This window comes from Chlorocebus sabaeus, chromosome 11 (assembly GCF_047675955.1).
Source record: "Chlorocebus sabaeus isolate Y175 chromosome 11, mChlSab1.0.hap1, whole genome shotgun sequence".
In the NCBI taxonomy this organism is placed as follows: Eukaryota; Metazoa; Chordata; class Mammalia; order Primates; family Cercopithecidae; genus Chlorocebus; species Chlorocebus sabaeus.
Genome location: NC_132914.1, coordinates 101,357,652 through 101,381,865, shown reverse-complemented (window position 1 = coordinate 101,381,865; position 24,214 = coordinate 101,357,652). Strand labels below are relative to the sequence as shown.

At 40.7% G+C, this 24,214-nt stretch overlaps 1 protein-coding gene across 4 annotated transcripts; it reads left to right on the top strand.

The window, feature by feature from the left end:
- Positions 1-3,359: 3,359 nt before the first annotated feature.
- On the top strand, positions 3,360-23,724 carry NFYB (nuclear transcription factor Y subunit beta). 4 transcript variants are annotated; one of them, XM_008004472.3, is made up of 8 exons: positions 3,360-3,485; positions 6,090-6,174; positions 13,149-13,242; positions 15,405-15,535; positions 18,171-18,368; positions 20,277-20,358; positions 21,124-21,203; positions 21,844-23,724. In XM_008004472.3, the coding sequence occupies exons 2-8, from the start codon at positions 6,169-6,171 to the stop codon at positions 21,874-21,876; spliced, it is 624 nt and encodes a 207-aa protein (XP_008002663.1). In that variant the 5' UTR covers positions 3,360-3,485; positions 6,090-6,168; the 3' UTR covers positions 21,877-23,724. The 4 variants fall into 4 exon arrangements, with proteins under 4 accessions (XP_008002663.1, XP_072877145.1, XP_008002664.1 ...); XM_008004473.3 differs by lacking the exon at positions 3,360-3,485 and adding an exon at positions 3,518-4,251; XM_037996611.2 differs by lacking the exon at positions 3,360-3,485 and adding an exon at positions 3,518-4,282.
- Positions 23,725-24,214: the final 490 nt, after the last annotated feature.

Below are 24,214 nucleotides of genomic sequence, written 5' to 3'. Positions count from 1 at the left end.
TGTATAGGAAGCATAAGGCTGGCATCTGCTTCTGGGGAGGCCTCAGGAAGCTTCCAATCATGGTGGAAGGCAGCGTGGGAGCAGGCACTTGATAAGGCCAAATCAGGAGCAAGAGGTAGAGGGGGAGGCACCACACACTTTTAAACCACCGGATCCCAAGAGAACTCACTCCCTATCTTGAGGACAGCATCCAGGGCATGATGCTCAACCATTCATGAGAAAGGTACCCCCATTATCCAATTATCTCCCACCAGGCCGCACCTCCAACACTGGGGATTACATTTCAACATGAGACTTGGGCAGAACATCCAAATCTTTTCAGATGTGACTTGAACCACGGTGGTAGTAGTGTGGGCAATGGGGAGTGTTTTTCCCCTTTTTTTTTTTTTTTTGAGATAGAGTCTTGCTCTGTCACTCAGGCTGGAGTGCAGTGATGCAATCTCAGCTCACTGCAGCCTCCACTTCCCGGGTTCAAGTGATTCTCCCACCTTAGCTTCCTGAGTAGCTGGGACTACCAGCATGCACCACCATGCCCAGATAATTTTTGTATTTTTTGTAGAGACGGGGTTTCACCATGTTGGCCAGGCTGATCTCAAACTCCTGAGCTCAAGCAGTCCACCCTCCTCAGCCTCCCAAAATGCTTGGATTACAGACGTAAGCCACTGAGCCTAGCCTGTTTCCATTTTAGATATATGTACTTATAGCCAACAAATAAACAAGATAATCCAGTTAGGCTAAGGGTATTGGAGTAAACATAATCATATTTACTTTTACATAGAATAATATAGCTGCATGACAGGATAGAGAGTAACTGGGTGGGGCTACTTAAGAAGAAGGGATCAGGGGAGTCCCTCGTTGAAGGGGCAAGACCTCAGTGATGAAAAGGAACCAGTGAGGCTTAAGGCTGGTGCGTGTGTGAGGAGCAATGCATAGGCCAGTGGGTCTAGAGGGTGGTGAGGTCAGGGTTGAGGAACCACAAGCCGGGTGGGAGAGGGAAGCTGAAGCCAGATCCTTCTAGGCCTCAGTGCATAGAATGGTTTGAAAAGAGTGGAGCAAGAGAAGAATCAGGAAGGTGGAAGTGAAGACAATATTCTAGTAGACACTGTCCTCATGGGAATTTTACGAGGCCTCGTTGAAGTGATGAAGTAAAATCTAACTGTGAAGTCTTCATGGGGCCAGGGATTCTGTTTCATTGTTTGCTGAATTATGATGCCTAGATAAATAGCGATATAAACTAACTGGCAGCTGTGGTGTATATACTCGAAATAAAGACACTCAATTACCTGTCTCTGACTTTTAATGCAAAGACTAGGTTAGCTGCAGTGTTTTTCCCAAGACTAAATTATGATCTTGGCCTCTCTCTTTCACCAAGACATCAGAAAAATGGTTAACATTAACTGGGGGCTTCCTGAAATAGACACAGAAGGCACAGAGAACACAGGCTGGTTGTCAAGGTAGGATGACCTAGGATCCAACTGCAGAGGGGATGTGGACTGGGTTCCATTTCTCCTAGAGTTCTGGCTCCCCAGGGTAAGGAGAGTGATTCATTCACCTTTGTAGCCCTGGGGCTCCTAGTACAATGCCTGCAGAACCGTAGAAGCTGATACTACCTTTTAGTGGAATTTGAATGAAGTACGTAGTTTAGATACACAGTACTGAAATGATAAACTCAGAAAAGTAGTCATCTTCACATCTTTTGGTTCACCATTCATAATTGGAAGAAGGATTAGTCATCCTTCTCCCAATTCTCTTACTTGTGTTTTTATATTTCCTGCCCTTGAACCTTTGAACACATCATTTCACTCCTAAATCTCCACTATGGGTAAGCAAAGAGAAAGGGAGAAATTAAACTCATGCCAATTCTTCCATTTTTTTTTTTTTCAAATAACACTTTTTAAATATTTGATGGAGACTGAAGAAATTCATGCTATATAAAGATCTTAGGATAACTTTTTAATTTTTTTTTGAGACGGAGTCTTGCTCTGTCGCCCAGGCTGGAGTGCAATGGCCTGATCTCCGCTCACTGCAACCTTCGCCTCCCGGATTCAAGCGATTCTCCTGCCTCAGCCTCCTGAGTAGTTGGGATTACAGGTGCCCATCACGACGCCCGGCTAATTTTTGTATTTTTAGTAGAGACGGGGTTTTGCCATGTTGGTCAGGCTGGTCTTAAACACCTGACCTCAGGTGGTCCGCCCGCCTCAACCTCCCAAAGTGCTGGGATAACTTTTTTTGTTTTTTAAGGGCTTTCTATGTATACATTATCCCAAACGACCCTGAGAAGCAGACATTTGGGCAAGATCACAAGCCAGTAAGAAGGGGAGCTGGAATTCAAGTCAGGTTGTCTGATGACAGTGGCATTGCTACTTACTCCTCTTTTCACAGTTTGGGGCTTTCATTTGTCCTTTCTTCCATACTTGCCCCAGAAATGTTTAAATACTCTGAGAAACAGTGGGAACTCTATAAATAAAAGATCTCTCTGTATTTTTACATAATCAAAGCTAGAGAGTTTAATGTGGCGCAGGCCACTCGGTTAGTGGAAGCAGAGGGCACGCCATCCCCAGCTCCAGTTGCAGTGAGTGGTGTTGGATTACCCACCTCTGGGATGGTCACTGCTGAGCGAAGCTGGACCCGGGACTGCAGTCAGAGAAAGCGAAGGAGCTTGGCTGCACAGAGGCAAGAACGGGCCACGGATTCTTGCAGCCAAAATGTCATCTGGTTGGGAAAAGCCGCTTGGCAATTTGCAGCTAGTAGAGGGGCGGGGGTGGGTGGAAAATGCAGCATCTTAAGTTCAAGATTCAGGGTGAAGGCTGGCTAGACTTAGCAGGGGTCTGTATCTTTAGATGAGATGTGAAAAACACCCAAGCTCAGGGACCAAATGACAGGGAGCGCTGTGTCTGCAGCAACGGTAACAGGGACCCAAGGAAAGAAAACACGAGGCGCTGAAGGCGCTCCAAGAGGTCCCCGCCGTTCAGACTCTCCCCGTGGCCCGGGCGCGTCGTCCTAGGGGGCGGCTTCTGCCCTTGGTTTCCCCTTCTTAAAAATCCAGGCGCAGGCAGGCTGAGCTCGGGCGGCTGAGACACCTTCACGTGGCGGGGGAAGGGGTGACAAAGAGAGGGAGGCCCGAGAGATCCCGCTTGGCACAGGCCCGGGTCAGCACAGGGAAGAAGGCCCGCCTAGACCCGAACGGCGCGCCCGGGCCGGGCCCTAGAAGACCTCGCGCCAAGTGGAGCGGGATCCGGAGCTGCGCTGCTGCCTCCTAGGAGCGCGGGGCGGGGCCGGGGGCGGGGCGGGGCGGAGCCGCGGCGGGCGGGCGCGCGGGCGGCGCGGAGGGAGGGTGTCGCGCCGAGGGAAGCGGCCCGCGGCGGAGGGAGGGGAGGCCGAGTCCTGGAAGCGGAGCTCCGCGCTGGGACTGGTTCCTTCGCAGCCATTTTCTGTCCAACCAAACAGCCGATTGGAGACGGGAGCCAACCAGGGCTGCATTGGAGGTTTGTGTCTCGCTTCGGCCAATGATCGCTCCTAAACCGACTCCACTTTAGCTCGAATGAAATGTCCGTCTCCTCCCGGCGCCGTCCCCGCCGCCAACGCCGCCGCGGCCGGGGGCACTCGCCTCCCGCCCTCCCGCGCGGGCCGGGGCCGGGGCCCGCGCCTGCGAGGCCGCTCCCGCAGCGGGCCGGGCCGGGGAGCGGGCGCGGGGCCGCGGCGCGGCTCTTTGTGCGCCGGGCTGAGGAGCGGCGGGACGCGGGCCAGGCCGCCTCCCGCTCGCCGCCGTTGAGCTCCGGGCCCGAGGCCGAGTAGGGGCCGCGGGGCTGCGTCGGGGCTCGGCTCTCGACGGCTTCCCGGGCCGGCTCCATTTTGTGCGGGGAGCTGGCGGAGGGGCGGGAGACGCGGCGCGGGCCCTGGCCCCGTAGCCCCGGCCGCGGCGCGGGCCCCCGGGGGCGCCCCCCTCCCGCCCGCGGGGCTGTGGCGGGGCCCGGCGCTTTGTCTCCCCGCACATCCCGAGGGCCGCGCGGCGGGCGGGAGGCAGGCGTTGGGCGCGGGGGCCGGGGCGGCCGGGCAAGTCAGGGGATGCGCTCTGGGGGTGGTCTCCCGGCACTCGCTGGGCTGACAGGTCGCCCGGACCGGGCCGTGGGGCTGGGGCCACCCAGGCACCTGCGTGGGGAGGAAGGCATGGCTTTGGCTTCCCCGCAGTCTGGTTTGCGCGCAAAGAATGCAGCCATCTGGCGGCTTGCGGTCCCAGGACTTGCCCCGAAGGTGGGAAGGAAGCCCTTCGGATTGGACTAAGGTTTTAATCATTAGTGGTGGGAGGCGGGAGGATATGCAGGGCTTTAAGGAACGGTAGTCTTAGAGAACAAAGAATTACAGAGCACCCACAAATCATAATCTCGCTCAAAGCACTCTAACAGGATAATTTAAACAAGGTTAGGTAGCCTGCGACCTTTAAAAAAAAAATGGCATCCCACTAACCCGCATGGACCCCATAGTTCCGTGGTTCGTGCCACAGATCACTGGGGTGGCTTCATCTCTCTTAGTATGGAAACTAATCAGCAACATAAAGTGATGAAAGCAAACGGATCACTATCAGTGGCACTAATCAGTGGGGGTTTTATTTGTAAAGTATTGAAAGTCTAACCAAAATTCCTTAAAAGGCAAATTATTCCTTCCCTGCGCTGCTCTTGTATCTTAATTTAAGGATTACTGTATATTGATGCAAAACTCTGGTTGTTGATGCCAAAGAATGGAGGGTGGAGGAAGGGACTACTGCTTTTCTTGGATACAAATTTGCATTTCTTCAAACATTAAACAGATGTATGCATTCCCTTGAGCTTTTACATATATCAACCTGCCCTTAAAATATATACCATATGAGGTGGCCGTGTTTCTCTTTAATGTACTGAATCTAAATATATACTGAATCAACTATTTGGGTGAGGGAGTGTGGTGTGGCTCCCCTGTCCATGTCCCCCTCCCCCATTCCAAGCAAAATACATAAATATAGCTCCCATATTTTAAATGTTCTGAGGGCTTATTTTTTCAGACACCCTTTAAAAAAATAACATTTCTCGTTCCAAGGAAGGACTTTTCTGAGCAGGTTTGGGGTTAGAGGATACTATTAATATTTGAAAATAAATTATGTTACTTTTAATATTATAGCAAATATCAAGCAGTCTTTGCTACCTGGACCCTTTTAGTGGCATTAAAAACATTCAATTCAGTAGCTACAATTTTTTCTGCTGTTTGCTAGATTTCATGCTTGGATGCGTATCAGTATGTCTTCTCCCTTTAAAATTAACACCGAAAGGATGTGTTTTTGTTTTGGCATCCTACCCGTCACCCATTTAATTGTTTCCTTTGAAAAAGAGAAGGGAACAAATGAGAAATGAAACTTGTAACACTGCAATTGATACTAATTTGTTCAGCTATTTATGCCTTACAGTGAGACTGAAGTGCTATTTCGATGCAATTTTAGTCAAAAATGGTGGTGCTTCAAATTATAAATAAGGGTCTTGATTGTGTTGCTTTTTTGATACCCTCTCAGTGCAGAATGTATCTTCATTACAGTATAATCTGAGATTCTTAATTGGAAAGCATTATATTCTCAGATAATTTTTTCCTCCTTTTAAGTGATAGAATGCCTAAATGTTACTCTGAAACATGTAAGAAAACCGCCACCAAAAAATTAAGTTGATAAGGGGTGTATTTGCGTCTTGGGTGTTAATGTTTTAAGTGATTTAGATGTATAATTTTTTGGCGTCTTGCGTATTATATAATTTGGTCCCTATTTGGTGTATTGTAATGAATGTTTATGATGAATATGGCTAAATTCAGGGTTATGTTGGAAAATCCATTTTCTCCTTTCCCCATGGAATTAACTTGTTTGTAAGTTCTCCAAAATAAATCTTTCAAGTCAACAAACATTTATTGGATGATGCCTTTTTATACTATTTTATATCATGCACTCCATGGATTATGAATCGTAGTCAAAATTGTACATGCCCTCTTTAATTTTATGAGAAAAAAAGCCTGTGATACATTTGATATGTTTTTTACTACTGATAGATGTTAGGTCCTAATAGATGTTTATCTTTTAGGTTGAAATCACAAAGATTAGACACCTTTTTAGACAGGTATTCTTCAGCACCACTGACAACACGGTTCTGACAGTATTTCATGACAGTAAGTATGTTTTACCATTTTGGTTGTTAATTACATTTGAATAGTAATTGGCTGGAAATAAAATTATAACTGATTTATACTGGGGGTGCCTGGTAGAATGAATGCGTTTCAAGTCTAGTCAGACAGTACCTCTGCTCATTCCTGTTGCTTCCTTATTTTCAGCTTCTTGCATATATTATTTCCCATGGGTCCCTAAGTGCTGTTGAGGCTACAGGGTAACCTGTCCTGGCTGTAAAGGGGCTGTCTGTTTAGCCAGTTAATTGAATACTTAGGGGACAGTTATGCCCAGAATGGAAAATGCTAACTCTTAAGTGCAGTAGATGTGGGAAGAAGAAAGGCGTGATGGGCCTGGATACTTGGGAATGTCACAGAGGGATCCTGCAGACCTTGAACTGAGCCTTGAAATAGAGGGTGGGAGTGGATTGGCGAAGGGTATCACCAAAAGCAAAAGCCCGGTGGCAGGATGGGCAACTTAAGTTTAGGGGATCGGGAGTAGAGGTGCATGGTCCAGGGTAGATCTCAAAGGATAATGTAGGAAAGAGAAAGCACTTGTCCCCTCTGGATATTTAATTCTGGATGTGCTACTGTATCTCTAACCTGGGGCGGGCGTGTTACAGCTTTGGGCCAGCCATGGTTGCTTCACTCCTAAAATGAAAGAAATGCACTTAGTGATCCCTAAATAAAGCACATTCTAGCACAAAGATTTTTATTAACCATGAAGATAGAGAAAAGTAGGAAACAAGTTTGATTAGGTTAAATGTGCGATCTGCTCACATGAAGTCACGAAAATGAGGTTTGGATTTGACACAGGAGGCCTTTAGGAACCTTTGAGAATAGGTTCAAGAGTATAGAAGTGGTGTTGTGGTGAAATTAGCCTTACAACAGTATGTTAAGATGGGCTGGGGTAGTAATCCAGTGGAAACAGGAAAGGGAAAGCATATCTAGGAGACATTTTTAGAGAGGTAATAGAGGAGGTGGAGCTTGAAGGAGATGGAAGAACCCAAGATGATGCTGGTATATTTAGCTGAGCAGCGTGAAAGACTGGTATTCTTCTTAGCAGAATTACGGTAGTGGAAAGGGAAATCTCCCTCCTTGCCCCCTTGCAGGGGATGGGGGAAGGTGAGTTTCATTTCCCAATATCTTAAATTTGCAGTGATGGGATATTAGACATGCTGTACAGGCATGGGTTGCTTGAGTGGCAAGCAGGATATTGGTTGTAGATTTGGAATGTATGAGCATAGAAGTGATACTTAGTGAGTTCATTAAGATAAGGGAAGAAAGAGAAGGAGAACCTTGGGTGATGTTAACAATTAGGGTGGGGAGGAAAGAATATTGCTTTGGAAATCAGAGCAGGAGAGAATTCCAAGCATAAATATATGTGGCCAGCAGTAGCCAGCACTACAAAGAACAGTCAAGTAGGATGAGGACAAGATCACTGGCAGCTTTGAAGAGTGGTTTCATTTTGGGTTGGGGTTAAAAAGTACATGTTCAGGAGTTTAAATAGGAATGAAGAGGTTTCTTAACAACTGTCAGGGCAAGAATGGTAGCTAGGCAAGGGTATGGGGCAGAATTAAGATTTTATATATCTCTGTGTACTTCTGTGTGCTTAATGAGGGAGACTAAGCATGTTTAAGGAAGAGTGAAGGAGCTGGTAAGGAGGATCGAAGATACATTAGAGAAGAGGAATCTTTGTATTATTTCTTATCCTCAGAGAGATAAAATGAATGTAACCCAGAAAACAGATAAAAGGGTAAATTAAGAGAGAGGAATCTCTGCCTGGAAGAATAATGAGAACCGTATTTGAGGGGGCAGTATTAAGATTACATTTGTCGAGTTCTGACTATGTATCTTGCACTTTGCTAAGTACTTTTTAATACAATAGCTTCCTCATAGTAACATCACTTTAAAAATGGGGAAGCTGAAAACACAAAGAGAACTCATAAACGGGGAGCCAAGCTTCAAACCCACTGAATTGCTCCTAAGAGCCAGTGCTCCTCACCGTTGTCCAGGGTGTGCTTATTTACCATCTCACAAACACCATCCTGGTTTGAGAAGCTAATTTCAGTGCTTTCAACGTATAATCAGTAGCCTTAGAATGTAAAGGGGACAAATTAAAGAAATAGGTGTAAGAACTACATGAAACACTAGGCAGGAATGCTATAGAGAGTAGTTGGCATCTGAGGCCCTGGATTTTAGTCCCATTTACTGTGTCATGTCACGCAAATTATTAGCCTCATGTACCTCAGTTTTCTCACCTGCATCACAGGCTTGTGAACATTGCATGAGGTATTTAGAAAGTGTTCAATAAATGTAAACATTAAAGAGGACAGTATTTGTTTGTGGAACAAATTATTAGCATCGTTTAAGTACGGCTACATCAAAAAAAAGAATAAAGATTTATTAGCCCGCTACTTGTTTATTTCACATCATATTTTCAAAAATAATTCTGTCAATTCAACTAAATAATCAGAATAGTCATTGAAATGAATTTATTGGGATTTAACCACTCTTTGTCCATATTTATCCATTCCCTTGGGTCTAACGATTCATCATTGTCCCCTTGTCATTATCCTACATGCTGTGCTCTTCCAGCCTCATTACCTGGGTGAAATCCAACACTTTCTCTTTTGTATTCTCTATCAGGCCTTTCAAGTGTCACACTGGACATATTGGCACCACTGTAAATTCACAGTCATTAGCTTCAGCTAGGCTCTACGCTGTCCAGCACTCCCCTCCCTTTCCTCTCCCATTCTCTGTGGTGACAGCTGTCTGTCTCTCCAGCTGCAAGAATCCCAGCATTATCCTTGGTCTTCCTGTAGCTCTATCAGTCAGTCACCGAGTCACCTACTAAAAAGCTGTCTAGTTGTTCTGCTTCTCTTGATCTCCAGCGCTCTCGCCTGGACCTGATGCGAAAATGATCATTATCTTGCCTGAAGTCATGCCCTGACTACAGCATTATAGTCCTCACTGGTCTTCTGTGTCTGTTTGTGCTCCCCTCCAGGTCGGTTTCTGTACTGAACTGTAGCCAGAGGGATCTTTTTTTTTTTTTTTTTTTTAAATATGGTTTGTGATCTTCTGCTTAAAACTCTTCTTTGATTTCCTCTTGTCCACAGGACACTGCTTGATCTAGCCCCTCCTTAGCTCCTTCCAATCCACCAGTACTGTATTTCTTGGTTTTCTCTGCCTGGAACGTTCATTTCACACCTTTCTTTTTGTCTGACTGATTTCTATTCACCTTTCAGTCTCATTTTCAATGTCATATCCTAAGATAGCCTTTCTTGACCCCTCAGACTAGTGAGGTCCCTTTTGGAGTAAACTCACATAGCACATAACAAAACATCTTTGTTTTTCTTCGTACTTGGCACTAGCAATTATTTAATTATTTGTAATTATTTTAATAGCTATATATACCACTTACTGAGTATGCCCATTGTACTATGCTGTCTTTACATGGATTAGCTCCTAACCTGTACAGGAGCCCTGGGAGGTTAAGTCTTGTTCTCATTCAGCTTGCTCAAGGTCTCATGGTAAGGGGCAGGGAATTCAAATTAGGTGATTCGATTCCAGAGCCTGTGTCCTGGAAGGACTAATAGGCTCTGTTCTCTATCCGTTCACCCTGCCTCCCAGGTTATGTAACATTTGTCCTGCAAGCTGAGGACAGAGACCTTGTCTGTTGTTGACAGCTACGTGACCAGCACATAGCATGGACCTGGTAAATACTGAGCGCTCACTCAGTAAATATTTGTTGGCTGGCTTACTGAAAATCTACAGTCTGTTTTATAAATTTTTATAGGATGTTTTAGACCTAGAAAAAACCTTTGGGATGCATCTAGCAAGTTTTTTCCCATCATTCTTATATATAGGCAAATGGCTGGCATATTCTAGGCATCAAAGATTAGGCCGATTTATTGAGTGAAAGGTACTAAGTGCCATAGAGCTTTAAAGAACAGAACATTTGTTTTTGAATTGCAGAAAGGATAAATCAGAAAGATTCAAGGAGGATAGAGAACACTGGGATTAAAGTCTGGGGCAGGATTTTAATGGTAGAATGATAGAGGAAAGGAAGACAGAAGGTGTGAAATGATAGAAAGCTAAAACTTGTGGAACCGAAGACACATACAGTTAAGCAGATGATGTGCGGCTTCTCTTCAAAGGAGGGAGGATGAGATCGAATGTCTGTGGGGTACACTACGTGCCAAACACTGTCTTTAGCAGCTTTCTAGTCTTTATTTAATTCTGACAACTCTAGGAAATACTTACATCTTCACTTTTGGAAGACTGAGGTTTAGAGAGGCTAATGCTGTTAGTCCAAATGATAATCTTGTTGCTAATTCCAGTGCATGACAAGATAATATGATTTAAACTTTTTCCCTTTAATACCTTTGTTTGTGTTATATTTCTAAAGTAATTCATCTCCCAGATCCGCTTGGTTATTTGTACAGTGTCTTGCTCATAGCCAATTTTAAAAGATTTACGGTATCATGTAAACACTCATTCAGGAAAGAATTTCTGTTATTCTTCCCAACCCACTGCCTGCCCTCCCCACCCCAATCAAAGTTTTGTTTCCAATTGTAGGTTCTGAAACAACCACTTTGGTCCTGTCTCCTGCACCTTGATCTTCCTTAGGTCATTGTAAAAGCTAGTCAACTCACAGCTATTATAATTGACCATTCTTTTATGGCTATAAAAAAAATCCATCATCATGTCTATTAAAGGATACTCTCCTAGTATGTTAGCATTTTAGAATCAAAATAGCATTTGATTTTCAGGCAATGTTTCACATTCATTTGTGTTAGTTTAAGATGGGGAGGGTGGTATTGTTATTTACATTTTATATGGAAATACATTTAATTGGCAGGGATGTTTATTTTCATGGGATCGGTAGGAGAGTCAGAATCAGGTCACTGACTTTGTTTTTTACTTCTTAGAGGCTACTAAAAAGTATCAAATAGGTACCCTATGTTCACAGATTATTAAAGGTCTGTGAATTCTATTTTCTACCCCCTTACAACAACTATATAAATTACAGAAATGTGTCTCTATCTACAGTTATATTAGGCATCACAGTCAACAGATGTATGAAAGAAATGCCATGTTATTGAAGACCTGAAAACTAGCCCAGTATTTTAATATTAAATAAAAATCCAACAGAGATGGAGAAGACATGTGTTATACAAGGACTGAAATTTTACAGTTAATAACATGAAGTTTATACTGGGTCCTGGGCCTTAATGAACGGTCAAATTTCTCTTTTTTGTTCAGCCTGAAAGTGTATATGAATTACACTTGATTTTTGCTATACTTTTTATTCAGATAATGCATTTAAATTTTTTTCTCTCACGGATATCTTATTTTGAGTAGTAGTATTTGCAAAATAGAAAGCCTTCTAGGATCTGCCACGTTGGTGAAATTGAATGGAGCCAGTTCAGGGCTTATGATTTACTTTTTTCCAGACTTTCCCTCTTGGCATTCTTTTAGCTCTCAGCAAAATTAATTAAGCAGGCTTTTTTTTTTTTTTTTTTTAATAGGAATTTTAACTCTTATTCTTGTCTGTGCAGGTAATTTTCCTGTCTTTATACATAGATCTTCCTGACCCCTCCTTTTTTTTGAGACAGGGTCTCACTCTGCCACTGAGGCTGGAGTGCAGTGGCGTGATCACGGCTGACTGCAGCCTCAACCTTCTAGGCTCAAGTGATCTTCTCACCTCAACCTTTCAAGTAGCTAGGACTACAAGCACATGCCACAACACCTGGCTAATTTTTTAATTTTTATTTTTTTAGAGACAGGGTCTCACTGTGTTGCCCAGGCTAATCTTGAACTTGTGGGCCCCAGTGATCCTCCCACCTCAGCTTCCCAAAGTGCTGGGATTACAGGCATGAGCCACACCTGACCCTGACTTGGCATGGGGAGAGAAAATTAACCTTTGACTAGAATCAAGAGTTTATGGGCTCATTCAAAACATGGGTGTACTTTTGGCTTGCCTAGGTACAGAATTATGCAGGGAATCCACATGCTGCTTATACCAAGTAACAGTTTGAATGGAGATATTGTCTATTTTGGAACTTCTATGAGAAAGCAAAGAAAGTTTGCAGCAGGAGCAAAAGGAAAATCAGGGTTTAGCAGGAGAGCTGGAAGTGATGGATACAGGTAGATTCCAGTTGATGACTTAAGCTGATTTTTTTTTTTTTTAAGAGACAGGCTCTCACTACATTGACCAGGCTGGTCTGGAACTCTTGAGCTCAAGCAGTCCTCCTGCCTCAGCTCCTGAGTAGCTGGGGCTACAGGCGCGTGACACTGTGTCCAGCTTTATTAAGCTGATCATCATTCCAGGGATAAATTAGGTTGTAAGTCAGGGTTGCCTGTGGTACTATATTTGAAGATTATGCACTTGAAAAGAAAGAGGCATATGGTTTAGATTCATTTCCTTGTCGTTATTGGCCTTCTGCTTATCACTTAGGGAAGATAGATAGGAAAATCTTGAATCCTGGACAAATTGTGGGAAGGTTTCCAAATCAAGAAATATAGGCTGGTTGTGGTGACTGATGCCTGTAATCTCAGCATTTTGGGAGGCTGAGGTAGGCGAATTGCTTGAACCCAGGAGTTCCCGACCAGCCTGGGCAACATAGCGAAACCCCGTCTCTACTAAAACTACAAAAAAATTGGCTAGGCGTGGTGGTGCATGCCTGTAGTACAACTACTCTGGAGGCTGAGGTGGGAGGATTGCTTCAGCCTGGGAGGTTGAGGCTGCAGTGAGCTGTGATCATGCCACTGCACTCCAGCCTGGGCGACAGAGTAAGACCCCGTCTCAAAAAAATAATTAATTTTTTAAAACAGAAATACAAATTCTCTTTTAGTAAGCTTAAGGCTATGAAAAGTATAATTGACCCATCATCCTGTGACAGTTTATAAGTGCTGAATCTATTACGTTTGTTAGTACTTTGAAAAGTATTGAAAACCTGTTTTTCTCCTCATAGATGGATGGTGACAGTTCTACAACAGATGCTTCTCAACTAGGAATCTCTGCAGACTATATTGGAGGAAGTCATTATGTTATACAGCCTCATGATGGTAAGCAAGCCACAGTTAGAACCAAATTCACAAGATGAAGCAAGTTAGAAAGTGGACATTTAATTAATACGGTGTTTTAGGTTACTTTTGTCTTTATAGGAAAATTTACAGTCTTGTGTTACAGTTCAATGATAAAGTCTAAAAAGGCATACCATGCTATTTCTATTAGAAATAGTCTTCAAAAGAATGAGTCCTTGAAAACATTTTTACTATAAAAATACACCTTGTCTAAAACCTGTACAGTTTCTTTTGAAATTTGTTACCGACTTCCTGTTTAAATGTTAAATAAGAGAAATTTATAATCAATTGATAGGGTAACTAAAATAATTATTTAGAGGGTAAGTTAAATTTCTAGCTATTGTATTTCTTGCACTTTTGATTTATTTTTGGTTTTCATTCAGTATTAACTTTGAACTATGTCAGGTATTGGAATGGTAGTGTTGACTCGGTGTGGTGCTCATGCCTATAATCCCAGCAGTTTGGGACAGCAAGGTGGGCAGATCACTTGAGCTCAGGAGTTCGAGACTAGCCTGGGCAACATGGTGAAACCCCACCTCTACAAAAAAATTAAAAAATTAGCTGGGCTTGGTGGCATGTACCTGTGGTCCCAGCTACTTAGGGGGCTGGGGGCTGAAGTGGGAGAATCACTTGAACCTGGGAGGTAGAAGCTTCAGTGAGCCGTGTTTGCACCACTGCACACTCCAGCCTTGGTGACAAAGTGAGACTCTGTCTCAAAAAAACAAAACCAAAAAAAACCCCAAAACGACAGTGTTATGTTGGCCTATCAGAAATAATTTACTTTTGTGGCATTTTGATTTGTAAGAAAAAAATTTTTTTTTGAGATGGAGTTTTGCTCTGACGCCCAGGCTAAAGTGCAGTGGTGCAGTCTTGGCTCACTGCAACCTCCACCTCCTGGGTTCAAGTGATTCTCCTGCCTCAGCCTGCCCATTAGCTGAGATTACAGGCGCTCACCACTATGCCCAGCTAATTTTTTTTATTTTTAGTAGAGACAGGGTTTTGCTATGTTGGTCAGGCTGGTCTCGAACTCATGACCTCAGGTGATCCATCTGCTTCAGTCTCCCAAAGTGCTGGGATTATAGTCATGAGCCACCACGCCTGACCTGATTTGTAAAATTTTTAACAATTGAGATATATTTTTAGAAGAAACTTGCCAGAGGGATTAATTTCATCCTGAAACAGATATTCAAATAAATTAATTCTGATAACATCATTTTAAACACACAAAAACGTAAATTGAATCAACTTAGGTGCCTTGCCTACTTACTTAGTACATATGAAGAGTGGGCAGTTTACTTACAGGATACTGCATTTAGTCATAAAAGGATGTTATTGGTACTGCGCAAGCTTCAGTTACAGCTAAATTTATATAATTCACAAAGTCACTTGTATGAACAGTTGGATCACTGCTATAGCTTTGTTCAAAAACTAGTTACATTAGTAATCCAACTGGATCAGTAATATTCAAGTCCAATTTTTCTATTCTTTATAGAATTTTATATAAACTTTATATAGATAAGACAACTTTATATCAACTTTAAAAAAGTTTTATATAGACTTTTACATAAATGAGTTTATATAAACTTGGGTTTGGAGAAACATACAACCTCTTAATCTAGTAATATTGAAATAGCCATAGGTTACAGTCTGTAAGTTTTATAGCTAAGTCATGCAATAAATATTTATGAGTACCTACTCTGTGGAAGGTGCTATACCAAGCTGTAGGAAACACAAAGCTGATTCATGACATCAAGTAGCAAAAATCTAATAGGAGAAATGAGGAATAATAAAAATTCTAAAACTGTGTAAGAGAAAAGGCATAGAGAAACACTTATATTTTATGAAAAGATCATTTTTGAAGGTGCTATGGAGATGTTATTTGAGATTTTTGGAGAATGGGCAAATAGGATTTTAGCGGATATATTAGAGGATAAAAAGCATTCTAGGCAGTGAATCTGAAATTAATAAAAAAAGTTCAGTTCTGGCTCTGTAAAAATTATGAAGAGACTTGCTATCCTAATCCCTAAATAAGGGTTAAGAGATGAACCAGAATGATTTTATTCTGTGGATCTTTTTGGTAGTTTTTTCTATCTTGAAATAGAAATAATAAGAAGCTTTAAACCTAAATATTTTTATTTCTTTAGATACTGAGGACAGCATGAATGATCATGAGGACACAAATGGTTCAAAAGAAAGTTTCAGAGAACAAGATATATATCTTCCAATAGCAAATGTGGCTAGGATAATGAAAAATGCCATACCTCAAACGGGAAAGGTAATGTAAAGGAGAAATTTAACTAGGTTTTTACAAGGGAAACACGAAACTACATAAATTCATAGGTCATGGGCACAGTTAGCTGTTGATTTCAATCATTCAGGCTTTCGGCAAATCAAATATTTCTTTCATGTTTACATACACAGTTACTGAATGGTGTCCCATTTTCAATTCTGTCATGTCCCTAAATGTTCTCCCCTCTCCCACTTATTGGAGGCAGATAAAATAGAATTTAGACTTTTTTTTTTTTTTTTTAAAGACAGAGTTTCACTCTTGTTGCTCAGGCTGAAGTGCAGTGGTACAATCTCGGCTCACTGCAACCTTTGCCTCCCAGGTTCAAGCAATTCCCTTGCCTCACCCTCCCGAGTAGCTGTTACAGGCATGCACCACCATGCCCAGCTAATTTTGTATTTTTACTAGAAATGGGGTTTTTCCATGTTGGTCAGGCTAGTCTTGAACTCTTGACCTCAGGTGATCCGCCTGCCTCAGCCTTCCAAAGTGCTGGGATTATAGACATGAGCCACCGTGCCTGGCCCGACTGTTTTAAAAAATAGGTACGTTGTCAGAACTGTCAGGTTTGGGTGTATGAAGCTGTAACCTCTTTTTTTTTTTTGAGACGGAGTTTCACTCTTGTTGCCCAGGCTGGAGTGCAATGGCGCAATCTCGGCTCATCGCAACCTCTGCCTCCCAGGTTCAAGCGATTCTCCTGCCTCAGCCTCCCCTAGTAGCTGGGATTACAGGCATGTGCCACCATGCTTGGCTAATTTTGTATTTTTAGTAGAGACGGGGTTTCTCCATGTTGGTCAGGCTGGTCTCGAACTCCTGACCTCAGGTGATCCACACACCTCAGCCTCCCAAAGTGCTGGGATTACAGGCGTGAACCGCTGTACCCAGCCTGAAGCTGTAACTTGCATAATGTTGCAGCAAATTTAGGTCGTATTGGTCTGATATAGGTGTAATAAGAATTTTCCAAAACAAATTCTGGTATTTGGAAACAACTATTTTTACGTAATTATAGATACTAAGATACATTTAAACTGATACTTTTTTTTTTTTAAGTAGTTTGTCTTCTTAGAACTTTTAAAAACTCATTGTCACTGCTCATCACTTGGTCTGAATTAAAATTCACATGTTTTATATCATTTTCTATTGGTAATTTTTCTGTCATTTTATAGTTTAAAAAGACTTATGGAAGTAATAAAGCTTGCAAATAAATATACTATTAAAATACATCACTAAGCCTAGAACTTTCAGTTTGAGAATTTTGTCCTTATGTTTCAAGGGAAAAAAAGCACAAATGCTGATTATTGCTTACATAGGCTATGGCTGCCACTGGTCAGTACCGTAGCCACAAGCCATGTGCTCAGAAGTACCTGAAATGTGGCTGGTCTGAAGGGAGATGTGCTGCAAATTTGAAACACCAGATTTTGAAGACTTAGTATGAAGAAAAGAATTAAAATTTCTCATTTAAAAATTGATTCTATGTTTAAATGGTAATAATTTTGATATATTGGGTTAAATATATTAAAATTAATTTTACTTTTTTTTTGATATGGCTACTAGAGAATCTAAACTTACATATGTGGCTCACATTATATCATCTTGCTTGACTGCATTTGTGCAGTTCTTGCTTACTTTCTCCAGTATGTAAAATAGGCATGGCAGTGAAAGACTGTGTTTCAGCAGGGATTTTGAGTGGTATTGCTGTTACAGGTGGTTTTGCAGTTGCTTGATTAATCCTTTGGAGTTTCATTTTTAGACCCCCAGACCCTTAAGGGAAAAATTGTTTTTATAATGAAGTGGCAGATGTGTGCTGCTTTAGGCAGGCTTTTTAGTAAACTCAAAACCTGTATCTGACACTGTGTATCCCAAATAATAAAAAAGTCAGTCACCATATATTATTATTTCTCTCTTTTCCAAGCTTTTTGTGAATTGACTTCTCTGCTAGGGCAGAGAAGTGGTACCTAAGTCACCCACAAAATATGCATGGTGGAATTGGTTTTCCAGGGGTACTGGGTTAGTAAGAGTTTTCATCCTCTGTGGGGTGGTAGGAACATCCAGTGATTGCTGTTTTATATCTTTTTAAATATTTAAAAATTTTTTTTTGAGACGGAGTCTCACTCTTTTTGCCTAGGCTGGAGTGCAGTGGCTTAATCTCAGCTCACTGCAACCTCTGCCTCCTGGGTTCAAGCAATTCTCCTGCCTCAGCCTCCTGAGTAACAGCAATTACAGGCACCCGCCACCATGCTCAGGTAATTTTTTAGTAGAGATGGGGTTTCGCCATGTTGGCCAGGTTGATCTCGAACTCCTGACCTCAGGTGATCCGCCCACCTCAGCCTCCCAAAGTGCTGGGATTACAGGCATGAGTCACCGTGCCTGGTGCTCTTTTATATCTAAATTAGACTTGTTTTCTGTAAATAGTTGTCAAGGCTTCTTTCAGTTGTATTTTAGTTTTTATTGTGACTCAGGTGTGGACTTTTGATAGCACACATTGTGTTAATGTTACAACATATATTTACGAGATTAAATAGTCATCAGGTGAAGATGTGTTCTTCTGAATAGGCTTTTATTTTTGTAGGTTGTTAGGAAGGTGATGGTTATAGTTTCTGTAATTTACCTATGATTTTCTCTTCAGATTGCAAAAGATGCCAAAGAATGTGTTCAAGAGTGTGTGAGTGAGTTCATCAGCTTTATAACATCTGAGGCAAGCGAAAGGTGCCATCAAGAGAAACGGAAAACAATCAATGGAGAAGATATTCTCTTTGCTATGTCTACCTTAGGCTTTGACAGTTACGTGGAACCTCTGAAATTATACCTTCAGAAATTCAGAGAGGTAAATAAAATGTCTCCCATTGTGCTTTTTTATTTCCTCCTTCTTTTTTTATTTTTTTGAGATGGAGTATCGCTCTGTTGTCCAGGCTGGAGTGCAGTGGCAAGATCTCGGCTCATTGCAACCTCTGCCTCCTGGGTTCAAGCAACTCTCCTGCCTCAGCCTCCCGAGTAGCTGGGACTACAGGCATGTGCCACCATGCCCGGCTAAGTTTTGTATTTTTAGTAGAGACGGGGTTTCACCATGTTGGCCGGGCTGGTCTCAAACTCCTGACCTCAGGTAATCTACCTGCCTAGGCCTCCCAAAGTACTGGGATTACAGGTGTGAGCCACCATTCCCGGCCCCCTTTGTGCTTTTAAGAAAATAAGAGATGTTATTTACTTCAACTTTTTAAATGTATTATTTGTTTAAAAAATTCATTTTGTAGTAAATTATGTAACATTTCTCAGAATTATTTAATTGCTTATATCAGCAGTCCCCAACCTTTTTGGCACCAGGGACCTGTTTTGCGGAGAGCAATTTTTCCATGGACTGGGGTCAGGGGAGGGGTGCGAGGGGCAGATGGCTTCAGGATGAAACTGTTCCACCTCAGATTATCAGGCATTAGTTAGAGTCTCATAAGGAATGCATAGCCTAGATCCCTTGCATGCACAGTTCACAATAGGGTTCGAGCACCTATGAGAATCTAACATGGCCACTGATCTGACCGGAGGCGGAGCTTGGGTGGTAATGCTGGATTACCAGACCCTCACCTCCTGCTGTGTGGCCGGGTTCTTAACAGGCCACGGACCCTCATCAGTCTGCAGCCTGGGGTTTGGGGATCACTGACTTATATTACAGTACTTAAATAGTAATTCCTTTCTTTTTCCCTTTGTTTATTACTAACTATAGCATAGTTATATAATGATTTAAAGCACAGACTTTGGATTCAGACTACCAGGAGGCTGAAGCCCAGCTCTGCCACATGCAAATTCTGTGGCCTTGGACAGATTATTTAATTACTTTAGGCCTTGGTTTCCTCTTCTATAAAATGAGGCTAATGAGTACCTATATCATAGAATTATTGATGGGACTAAATAAATAATGTTCAGTGCTCATTAATGTTACTTCTTGCTGCTATTGTTAATTTAAAAGAAGTAGCATTAAAAGTAGTAAGGTTGGAGTCTTATAGATAATAAAAAGAGGAAGGTATAATCATGTCTTTCTTATTATTGATTGAATGCATCTATTCTTAGGTTTATCTTTGCTTGTAGGAATGGATTTTGGGAAAAGGAGTTGAGTTTAGCATATTTATTTCCACATGCCAACTTAGGTGTCAGATTCACATTACTTTCAAAATATATTCTTAATATCTTTAGTGTTTGAATCCCATTAAATTAGTGATATTTGCATGGAATGATTGAAGTAGGAAAAGAATGTGTAAATTCCTGACAGTATTTTTACAAATCTTCAGTATCATAGGAACCTAGAGGTATTTGGCCAAACTAATTTAGGAATTTTTAACTCTCAACTTGCTGCAGTACTGCCCAGTTGACTGAGAGGCATATATATACTTAAGTGATCACTTGGATCATTTGTAGATTTATAAGCTCAATATTGGTGGTATTTTGCAGATTTCTTCATCTGTAAGTAGAGTTCTCTTACCCCTTTGATATGGTGTGGAATTAGAATAATTTATTTTTATCTGTACTTTGTTTTCTAGGTCATTACTCTGTCTTGTTAATGATTACAGCTTATATTAGAAGTTAGCCTTTTGAAAGCATTCTTCATATGTAATTAACCAGAAGTGTTAATAAATACTCTGCTTAGAGTTTGTAATAATAGAAGCTCCTAATTTTAGGCAATAAGTAAGCATTCGTGTTTGGAAGACAATTTCATTTGAATATCAGTGACTTTTTTTTCCTTCCTCAGGCTATGAAAGGAGAAAAGGGAATTGGTGGAGCAGTCACAGCTACAGATGGACTAAGTGAAGAGCTTACAGAGGAGGCATTTAGTAAGCATTCTTATAATACAAGTCATGTAGATTGTTAGCAGTGATTCATACTAAGTGTCTAATGGTATTTTTGGAATGTCAGCACTGAGTATTTTGACAAAGCACTATTTTAAATAGTTCTTATCAGTTCATGCCCTTTTATTTGAAGTCAGTGAGTGATAAGTGTAGAAAAGTTTAATTCTGTAGACATTATAACCTTTCATTGATAGTTCTGACTGAGTTCCGTAGCCCCTAGTTTTTGGTGAAGATTCATATGAGATAGGAATATTAAGGAATTGTAGTTTGTAATATAAAATCTTACGATTTAAATAAATTTCAACTCAGGTTTTTTTTTTTTTTTTTTTTTAATTGAGTATCATGTTGTCATATTGGTGAAATAAAAGGGCTATGGTGAGTCAATTTCTCATTAGATATATTTCTCATATGTAAACTATATGCTGCTCAGTTATATGTTGCTCTCAGCCAAACATCGTGGTGTAGTGTAGTTTAATCATGAATCAGAAACTTCATCTAGTCTGTCTACAGTGGGCAGTTAGCTAAGGTACATGTTAGAGATAGGAAAATTGAAAAATACAATATAAAATAATGTGGTTTTTAGGGAACATTTTTTAAAATGGAAAATTGGAGGATTTATTATTTTGTCCAAGACTACATCATTGATATGGGGCAGAATTATAATGAGACATTAATGGTACAACCTTAAGATTCAGCCCAAGAAAGTGGATACAGTTCTTTTCCCTCTTTAACTAATTTTTTTTCTTTCAGCTAACCAGTTACCAGCTGGCTTAATAACCACAGACGGTCAACAACAAAATGTTATGGTTTACACAACATCATATCAACAGGTACAGTCCTTTATATTTTAAACGCTTAAAAAATTTGCTTGTATTGGCAGGGCCCTGTGGCTCACACCTGTAATCCCAGTACCTTGGGAGGCTGAGGCGGGTGGCTCACCTGAGGTCAGGAGTTCGAGACCAGCCTGGCCAACATGGTGAAACTCTGTCTCTACTAAAAATACAAAAATTAGCCGGGTGTTGTGGCGGGTACCTGTAATTCCCGCTACTTGGAGGCTGAAGCGGGAGAATTGCTTGAACCCCGGAGGTAGAGGTTGCAGTGAGCTGAAATCACACTACTGCACTCCAGCCTGGGCAATAGAGTGAGACTCTGTCTCAAAAAAAAAAAAAATTTTTTTTTTAAATTATACCTATTGATATAGTTAATTTCAACACATTATGAAGGACCTGATAAAGAAGGTTATTAAAATTGTGTTTTCTCAATATAGATAACTGTATATAGTGTTCTCTTAATAGTTAAAAATAAGCATATGTTCATATTTCCATAGGAGATTTCTAGAAAGATACACAAGAAATGGGAAGGAGACTTACTTGTTACTGTCTTTTTATTCACTGAATTTTTGTAATATGGATATTGTACTTTTAATCTCCTTTTCTTTAATTCTGTCCAATTTAAATTTTCTAATCTTAGATTTCTGGTGTTCAACAAATTCAGTTTTCATGATCTGAAGAAATGATGGACTGGGGAGTGTAGAGAAACGAGAGTCTGTGTGATTCTGGAACAGAGACATCAGAAGGAAAGACTGGTGAAAAGATGTATCTTTGTATATTAATAGCTGTAATGTAGCTTCCTGATGCTTGACTAATTGAGGTGTTAATTCTGACTTGAGAATCTTTTTCATGAATGATTTTAAAGAAAAATTTGGATTTTAAAGGTATTAAAATATTTTTGTTTTGTACGAGAGTTTGTTGCTCTGTATGACTCCTGTATGCATTGTATATTGCAATTTATTACTGTCAGAGATTTGTAGACAGTTTCTTATTTTCATATTGAATCATGTTACTTTTGTAATTCAAGTAAGCAGCTGGGTTAATTCATGATGTTTGCCCTTTTAATAAAATATAAGGGTAGAGTTCATTTTGAATGCAAGTTGCCTTTATTACAAATTTGAGTTTGTCTTGGTTATACCTTGCATGATAACCTAGCTAGATTTCTAGCATTTGCTGTATTTATTAAAATTATTTTTTTTTGGTAAAACATTAATAGTTTAAGCAGCATCATTTTTTTGAAAAATGTAATTGAATAAGTGTGAATGCAGAAGCATATATTGTCTGCCCTGTTAAACTTGGTGCCCGTTAACAGTGTTTACACTGTTCATCGTGCCTGTTAATGTAGTTTTAGTTATTGGAGCTTTTTTAAGACTAGATTTGGTTTTGAGTTACATTTTTAAGAATGTTGGAATACATTTAAGTTTAATGTAGTCCTAGTGCTCTTGAAATGGTGCCCCTTTCATTTGGTACATGATTTTGTTTCAAATCATATCTTCAAGTACTATAGTATCCTCTTACAGAAGAGGAATTTTATAGTCTGATGGTAAATGTCTTCATTTTACCTTTTTAATTGAAATGTCAAGTTTCCTGTTATACTATGGAAACCAAGAAACATCAGACATCATTGCGTGTATAGACCTTTTGCATGGGTGAGTGAATGAAATGGAGAACAGAGTGAGTGCTGTGAACGGTGTGAAGCAGAAGCTGCCAACTTCTAGTGTGTTGTCTTCATCTTTGCAATAAACTAAACTTAGATAATGTAACTTTGTATAATTTAGTAGTATGTACTCGGATTGTTTCTTTTTGAAAAGTGAGGATTTGTATTTTCTCATCTTTTTGGTGTTAATTAACTTGAGGGTTTTTTTTTTTTAATATCAAAAATTGCTATTGTATAGTTTGCCTAAAAGGAAGTTGGAGTGAATATCATCTTTGAAGGACACTCAGATTTATAAGGTCGAAGCAATTTCCCAGATATAGGCTGAATAGAAACATTTACTTTGCCAGAAGGACCATTAGGAGTATATTTGGGCTAATCAGAGGTTAATAATGCCCTCATCTCCTACTATCCATTTAAAAAGCAATCTTCATTATAGTAAATTCAAATAGGAAAAAATGGGGGAGTAGTTAAGCAAAATCAACAATCATCCTACTATGTTGAAAGAACCAATGTTAATATTTTGATAAATATCATTTGTCCGTTTACTTTGCTAAATATGTATATTTTTATAAAAATGGGCTCATATTGTGCATACCGTTTTGTAACCTGCTTTTTTCACTTAACAATATATTGGGAACATCTTTTTCAGGTCATGCATAGTCTTCTGCATCATTTTTATTGGTTTATTATTCTGTTGTATGACTCAATCATAATTTATTTAATCTTCTATTGGATATTTTGACTATTTACATCTTTTCACAGTTATAAACAGCACTTCACTGAATCTCATGTACATCTATGACTGTTTTCTTAAATTCTTAGAATTGCTGGGTTACCAAATATGTAAACTTTTAAGGCTTTTGATACTTCGTTATGAGTGTGTTTTTGAGATATTTTCCACTTGATCCAAGCAGTATGTCACTATATAACTGGTAAAAGCACTTGGTCTTTGATTAACAGATACTGTCTCTAAAATTAGTTTACAGATTAATACATGTTCAAGTAGACAATGAAGATAAAAAAGGAATTTGAGGCCAGGCACGGGGTGGCTCATGCCTATAATCCCAGCACTTTGGGAGGCTGAGGCAGGTAGATCACTTTCAGGTCAGGAGTTTGAGACCAGCCTGGCCAACATGGAGAACCCCCTGTCGCTACAAAAAATACAAAAATTAGCAGGTTGTGGTGGTGCACACCTGTAGTCCCAGCTACTCTGGTGGCTGGGGCATTATCCCTTGAACCTGGGAGGTGGAGTCTGAAGTGAGCCGAGATTGTGCCACTGTACTCCAGCCTGGGTGATACAGCGAGACTCTTGTCTCAAAAAAAAGAACCAGGAATTTGAGTAAATTTTAAATTA